This window comes from Lathyrus oleraceus, chromosome 3 (assembly GCF_024323335.1).
Source record: "Lathyrus oleraceus cultivar Zhongwan6 chromosome 3, CAAS_Psat_ZW6_1.0, whole genome shotgun sequence".
NCBI lineage: Eukaryota > Viridiplantae > Streptophyta > Magnoliopsida > Fabales > Fabaceae > Lathyrus > Lathyrus oleraceus.
This window is the reverse complement of record NC_066581.1, coordinates 198,116,163-198,124,398: the sequence shown is the minus strand read 5'-3', so window position 1 is coordinate 198,124,398 and position 8,236 is coordinate 198,116,163. Positions and strand designations below refer to the sequence as shown.

The window sequence follows — 8,236 nt, the reverse complement described above, 5'->3', positions numbered from 1 at the left end:
ATCAATAATGCCGAATTCGTTGATACAAGGTTACAATACAAAGACAGAAATCTAAATCCCAAGATCTTCTTCTTGTATAAAACCTCCACTTGATCTGAGCTCGATCAAGAATTTCCTGCAAGAAATTGCAAACAATTCACCGGTTCCACGACCTGTTTGCGAAATTACCCAATTTCCAAACCCTACGCTACGGCTGAATCTGTTCTGCAAACGTGACTAACAAACCCGCAAGAACACTCCAGTTCTTGAAGGACAAACCATTTAGTTTTTCCTCGAAACCCCCTTCAACCTTCAACTCAGCTAGATCCTCGATCGTTCCACTGAACACCTCAGCTAGATCCTTGATCGTTCCACTGAACGTTATCTCGTTGATCCTTTAATCCAAAGAACAAGAATGATTATGTGTTGATGTTCTTGAAGAAAAGAGATTGAGAAGATGAAGAAGATGAAGTCTCTTTCAGGTTTCTAACTGCTCAAAACAATTGCTGCTACACACTCCTTTGATTTGTGTTACAACTTTTTTTTCTCTTCTGAATTCGTCCCTTTTTAACTGAACTGTCAAAATACTTCTTATATGTGAAAGACAGAAGCTGTTAGTAGACAAAACAGAATTATGTATTGATACAAAAGATTATGCATCGATACATACTGTAGCTTTGATTAATTTTAGAGAATTAATACAAGCATGTATCGATACAAAGCTCGTATGTATCGATACATAGAACATTTTAACTAAGCATGTATCGATACAAAGCTCGTATGTATCGATACATAAAACATTTTAACTAAGCATGTATCGATACAAAGCTCGTATGTATCGATACATACTGAAGCAAAAACGTTTTGTGATTTAAAACAAATTTATGTATCGATGCAGATGAACATGTATCGATACATACTGACACAAAACAGTTTTTATGAGTTCTTTTAAGAAATGTATCAATGTGGATCTTTATGTATAGACACGAAACAATAGTATAGACTAAAAACACAAATGAAACATGTAAAATAATGCGCAACCAACAATTAGACAATGATCACACAATTTGCTATCATTCAAAACTTATTCAAAGTAAAGAATTTACTCACAATTATGGTGTGTTTCCCAACTAAAAAATCCTCTATTTTGCATTTTCTCACATATAATTCATCTGTTCATGCAATTCTGTTTTAAATAAATTGATTAAAAAAAAGGACATGATTTGAATCAATCTTTTGAATTGGATTAGAATCCACTCATGCATCGTGAAGGAAGAACACAATAACATAAACTTAAGAGTATGATTTGAATCAGTTAGAGTTTGATTGGTGCATAAGATATGATAAGGAGGTGGATAAGGATAATGTATGATAGTGACATGATAGTCGTATGATCATATCATGTGTTTGAAATACATTTAATAATGACATCACTGTTCGTGAAGATGCTTAACTGCATCCTTATGCATCGAACCACAGCTTCTGGGTATATGGTTTAAGATATAATGCAGCCATATGGAGTTAGAACAATGGATTTGTGTTAGTCTTGAAACTAGAACAATGAATTTCATATAAGTGAGTCGCACATTGTTGGTTCTAAATAAATTTTAATTAAAATTACTAAATAATAATTTATTCTGGAAAATGATATATATAAAAAAATATAATAATTAATTAATATAATATTATAAAAAATATTGATTGATTAATATCTTTTTATAATTTTTTATTTCAGTATAAATAATTTATCTTACTCACCATTGCCAAATATGCAAATGGGAAGGAGATCATAAAAATTTTAAAAAAGTAAATTTGAGTGACAAAAAGCTAAAAAAATTTAAAAGGAGATTAAAAAATTAAAAATATGTTAAGAAGGGAAGAAAAATACACTTAAACCAAAAAATTCATATATATATATATATATATATATATATATATATATATATATATATATATATATATATATATATATATATATATATATATATATATATATATATAATGCACTTTGAATTCGACTTCGAAGACGATTTAATAAAAAAGAGACAGGAAAAATTCAAAAGAATCTTAAATTTAAAGACAAATTTAATATATAGTTACTCTATTCTATTTCTTATCATGCACACCGAACAACAGAATCAAATTATCACACACAAATTACACAAACTTAAATTTGAAGGCATATTCACCATAATTATAATAGTTTGATAGATATACTTCACCTATACCCCACAATTTTATAATTTGTAAAACATCCTATGTTATTTAAAAAAATAAAATCATAACTAACTATTTATGGTGAACAATATTACACATTTATTCACTATAAATAGCACTTTACAGCTGGTCTAACAAAACACATCAAAAAGGTAAATATGAAATTGTAGGGTATAAGTGTTATCTGTGGAGATACAGACACCTATAAATTTAATGTTACAACTTTTCAAACTTATGATCAATTCAATTCCACACACTCTTGTATTGGGTCTACTCCAAATTAAAACTATATAATATGTGGGCTTTCTTTGCCAAATGCTACACCAATTTTAGTGTTTTTTTTAACAGTTCTTAGTGCTATTGAGATGTTACTTCAAGTAGAGTGTAAGGTTATAATGCAAATATCATTTTTACTAATCACTTAATAATGTGAGAGACACTACAATTCTATTATTTTCCGGTGTAAGGATATGGGGGGCCTAAAGAAATAGGTTGAATTATTGACAAACACTAACATGAAACAGAAAGAGCAACAAAATGAATGAGCCATATCTAAATTGTAAAGGCCAAAATGGAATAAGACCCATTGCAAAGTTGTAAGTTCTAGAGTGATGTTGGAAATTTTGAATGCAGAGTATGGGGCCTCTGCTTTGTAGGAAAGTTATGGCAATTATGAGTGGAGTTAGAAAGTTGTCTCTATACATGTGCTTCCAAGGTAGCATGCCTTTATTACTTCTATTTTACGCCAGATAAGTAATTTGAGGACTGAGAAAGCAAGAGGAAATCAAGGAAACAAATGTGCCATCAGAGATTTGTGAAAGCAAGAGGAAATCAAACTCATCATGATAAAAGAATATCTACAAAATTTCAATAGTTTTTTTTCAGCAATAGTATCTCTATAGAAGGATAGTCTACTATGAAGCCTCAAAACTAAAATAAGCACATGAAAGTTACAATAATAATAAGCAGCAGCAGCAGCCGCCATAAGAAGCCTTATATAATCAAACAAACTCTGACTTGGGATACCAAGGTTCCAAGGTCATGAAACTATTACCAAAATACCTTGCTCACTTGCAATCTACGCCAGCTTCAGCGGCGCGGCGAGGCTTGCTTTTACGCCTGCTTCCATTTTGTCGGAATCCAGTAGACTTCACTGAATCAGTAGGGCTAGACTTTGCACGGATGCCATTCTCCTCTTTCATTGGTTCTATCTTTTCTTTCACCTGGGAAGACCTCTTCCTTTTCCTTTTATTCACGGTGATAACCTCGGTTTTCAAATCATTGTTGGAAACATTGCCATTTACATTCTCCTCACCTTTTTCGATCTTCTCAGTTACATCAACGACGTCTTCGTTTTCATCCGTGACCGGTTTTAACGGTCTTCCTCTTTTCCTGTGAGCTGGTACTTTATCCTCTTCGTCGCTTACAAGATCCTCAATAATAGCAGATTGCTTCTTACCTTTTCCTCGGCCTCTACCCATCGTCAAAGAACTTCTTTGAAAAAAAGTACTAAGTAGAAATCTGCAGAGACAAAACAGCTATACTTGAAAGTCCAAACACATAGCAACAACTTAATAACAATAAAAAATGTCAAACTTAATAAACCATTAGGTTTTCAAATGGTAGTTAAAACTGCACATCGATTTTGTGAGATTCTACCAGCCAACCACTTTTCCACACTACCTTTCAGATACAATAACTAAGATTTGCATCAACTATTAACACAGATCAAGTATGCAACTATAGTTTCCCTTCACTTGTTTACTATTTCAGGATCAAATTCTGATTAGGGCCAAAAGCAAGAACTTCAAGATATTGCCACACATGCTTAATCTTTCAAATCTACAACATAAAAAAACCTAAACCCTAAACTAAACACCAGTCATAAAAACCATTCCGTTGTCAATAATCAGAAACAACAGACACAAACACTGTACTTGCATCTTACATTCTTACTACAGCTGAAACTCTGAAAATCCAATCAAAGCATCAACTTATCTCCATTTTTCACACAGTAAAAATCACAAACACATAGCAGTCACACACAAAAAAAATCAAATAATTCACCATAGCATAAAAAAACAAAACTTTTTCACAGATCATCTAATCCTAAACAAAACAAATGAAACCCTTTCAAATATCTACCCAACAGATTACACAAACCCAAAATGCAAAAACACTCAATTCCATAGCAAAGTAACCAAAGAAAAAGCATATAAACACAGAAATTATAAAGATTTTTCAAAGCGCATGTTGGATCCAGTACTTAACCAATGTCAGAAGATTGCATAAATCAACAAAACCTAAACAGTAAGAAGAAGAAAAAAAACACTATAACAACAGATAAATCAAAATCAGTTATTCTTCTCATTACAAGAAACAAAAATAGGTTATGATAATCCATTAATCAGCATACACAAACAAACACAAACAAACAAACAAAAAACAATGAAATTGAAGAGATAATTGAAAGTGAGGAAACAATGAAGCTTACTTTGTAGTATTTTGAATCAAGTGTGTGCATATGAAACAGAAGCCATTTAAGAAAATGAGATATTGATCTGAAGGTTTTAGATGAGAGTGGTGAAAAATGGAGAAGGAGGTTAGAGTTAGAGAGAGGAGTGAAGATTACAAAATGGAAGATAGCTGGAGTTATTATTCTTCTTGTTATATACACACATGCTTCAATAGTTGTTCTAAAACTTCAACATACTTTTATGTAAATCTTAGCTCAAATTGAAAACAAAAGAAAAAAATTAAAACAGATATTGCTAGCTTAAAAAATATATTTTAGCTGTGTTAGGTTAAACTTTTAACACAAGATATGACTTTTAGGATTATGTGTGACTTTTAAATAGTTATTAATATTTTGTTTTATAAATAAATAAAAACTTTAATATAGTTTATTTTTTATTTAAAAAGTATGTAGTTTTTTCGGTTATATATATACTTTTTCTGGTTTTATTTATAAAAAAAATGATTTTTTAAATTTATTAATAATTAATTTACTCGACCCATTATATAGTTTGGATATGCGAATTATTCGATGAATTTAAAAAATAATTTTTATATAGGATCATAGATAATATTATTTAATTTTAATATTTTTTATAAATATAAAATATAGTTGAATAACTTAATTATGCAAATTATTCATGCAAATAGAAGATTTGAATTTTAGTTATTACAATAATTTTTTTTATTTTAATCTTGTAATTTTAATTTATTTTTAATTTGATCTCTCAATTTTAAGGTTTATAAGATTAATTTATGTTGATGTGTCATTGATGATTGGATTCATGCATGTGAACTCACTAAAGTCTCATATGAAATTTTGTCAGTGATCAGAAATAAGAAGTTGAACGGAAAAGGTGGTTGATCGTAGCCTCCGAAGCGATGTTCTGTTCGGGAACCAAAAATGGATATTCTAACTCCATTGAGGAATAAAAAATGAAGAGAGTTGAACAATTGTTGATCTTGAGCAGTGGCTCTAATATCCTTTACGAAGACACAAGGTAAACCTGCATGATTAACACTCTAACATCCAAGTCAGTTTAAGGTTCAAGATGAGTATAATGAAACTGGAGATTAGAGATTGTGTGTCTTGTTTCTGCGTTTGAACTATTTTTATGCTTTGGATTGAGTAGATTGGATTTGAGATGGATTGGGCCTTGACCCATTAGGCATTTGGCCGGTTCAGAACATTTGTCCTCAAGGCATTTGGCCAATTTAGAACAGTTTCCCTCAAGGCTTTGCCAAGAATTGAAGGATGTAGGGGAAGTCTTAAGTATCATTTACCGACCTCCATGTCGTGTTCCGATGTGAAATAGAACCGCATAGCTTGAAATCAATTTTGAAAAAGTAATGGGGAACAAGCGCATTTAATGTGGTCTCATCGACGAGATGCTTCGTCACTCATTCCTGACACGTGAGATGAAGTGACAAACTATAGGGTGTGGCGTAGTTTATAGAGTACTTGAGTTTGGCATGTATCCATGAGTGGAGATCTAGTCGTTGATTTCATGATTTCTTTTCATAGTTGGTCTTGATTTTTCAGTTGTCGCTACTTATAAATAAAGTGAGTTAAATATTTGGAAGTTTTCGCAACTTTTTAGCTTTTATGCTTACAGTTATTTTTTAGAGAAACGTTTTTGTTCTTTTTTCCTAAGAATGTCACTAGAAATGACTCAGAGCTTCACTTAAAGTTTTTGTCTTTTTCATTCCTCATGCTTCATCAATTTCTTCTAACCAGGTGCCCTTCTAACTCAAGATTTTCCTTCAGTATTTCCTTAGTTAGAATGATTCATAACACTATCGATTTAATGGGTGATTTGGAATTTAATACTTCATCTAGGTCATCCCCTAATTCTCCTCACCCTTCTCTTAGTATTGGTCACGTAGGACCAAAATTTCTATTCATATCTGACAATTATGGGTCAGAAGGGATGTTTGAGACTTCCTTTGAGGAAGAAACTTCTTCTTATAGGTCGTTAGACACCCTATCAAATATTGGTGGGAGAATAACTCACTCTGAGGTCCCTATGCCCCCTCACGTCTAGTCAGAGGAGAAGATTAGGGTTGGCTTACAAATGAGGGAACTTTCCAGATATTTTATCTGAGTTTGCCTTCAGACCATTGGTTGTGAGCCTAGTAACGTTGATGTCTGCCGTTTGCGTTGGAGTTTGACTGGATAGATGCAATAGTGGCATACATCTCTTCAGATCTGAGCACTGAGGCCACCCTGTGTGATGATGACATTGTGGTTGGCAATCCTTCGGAATGGTTGGTATTTCTTATGTCGTAGGGGAAGAGGATGTGCAACTCTTTTGACGACTACATGGTTCATTTCAACGAGTATATATTTACGAGAATAAGACTTCGGGTGCCCTTTTCTGAATTTGAGCTAGTCGTCTTGAACCATTTGAAGATTTCCCATCCACAGTTTCATTCGAGTTCATGGGCATAAGTGAGAGTCTTCCAACTATGTGTTGAGTATAAACCCTGGAAGCCCTCTCTCAGCTTATTTTTCAATCTTTTCCGTCTGAGGTATACTTCCCTTGATAACTTTCTCAATCACTGCATTCTTCACCTTTAGTTGGTCTTCCCTCGCTTCCATCCTTTTACTCTGGATTAGGGTGACTTCCTAGGATGTTTCACATTGGTGAAGCCCTTCACGCCCTATAGCTCACTTTATTTTTTGTTATATCCCTGGCGATTCTCCTTTATACTGTCTGATTTCGTATTTGAAGTACTAGTTTGAGATCCACTTAAATCAGATTGTTGACTCCTATTGTATCCAGTCGGGCTCTCTTTCTTCGGACAAGGTGACAATGAAGGAGGAAATGCAATCTTGGTTTCATGTACTTGGTTATGAGGAAGGGTTCAACCCTGGTAATGTGCCCCTACCAAAGTGAGGAAAAAGCAAGTTGATACTCATGTTATCTTGAGTGCAGTTACTCTTAAGGAAATGAGGGAGATCTTTAGCGAGGTGGAGTTTTCATGCTTCTTTTTTTACATGTGCGGTTGCATTTTGTATATAGCATGGAAAAGATAAGCCAGTTGAACATGTTCTACCGCCTTGTAAATGCCCAATGTATTTGGGATGTGGTGAATATTGGTACTTCTGCCCTCACTCCTTTGGTGGTTGTTGATCCTTATCCTACCCTACTTGTAGAAGCGCTAGCTCCTTTGTCCGTGGTGGATCATGTTGTGTATGTTAAGGCCACTTTGACGACGGAGGAACCAACATCGCCTCCAGCTTCAACCGAGAGGGTTCGGGAGGAGGAACAATAATCTCTTTGGATTAAGTGTTCTCTGAAACGGACTCAGGTCGCTAAGGGCAATGCTTCCGAGGAGGTGACTCCTTTTATAAAGATACCAAATATCTTCTCTTCTAGGCTTTTGTGCACTCTTGGGGAGGCTCCTGATATTGTTTCGACATTGTATTTATCCTTCGTCCAGAATCTCTCTGAGGGGGATGAGATGGAAATGACCTATGAAATTTCCTATAGCATGTCCAAAGTTGCTTCTATTTTTTCTC

General features: G+C 33.5%; 1 protein-coding gene across 1 annotated transcript; it reads right to left on the bottom strand.

Annotated features, from left to right (window-relative positions):
* Positions 1–3,007: 3,007 nt before the first annotated feature.
* On the bottom strand, positions 3,008–4,929 carry LOC127126248 (uncharacterized). The gene is made up of 2 exons (XM_051055136.1): positions 4,691–4,929; positions 3,008–3,717 (listed from the first exon to the last, which is right to left on the bottom strand). The coding sequence occupies exon 2, from the start codon at positions 3,675–3,677 to the stop codon at positions 3,264–3,266; it is 414 nt and encodes a 137-aa protein (XP_050911093.1). The 5' UTR covers positions 3,678–3,717; positions 4,691–4,929; the 3' UTR covers positions 3,008–3,263.
* Positions 4,930–8,236: the final 3,307 nt, after the last annotated feature.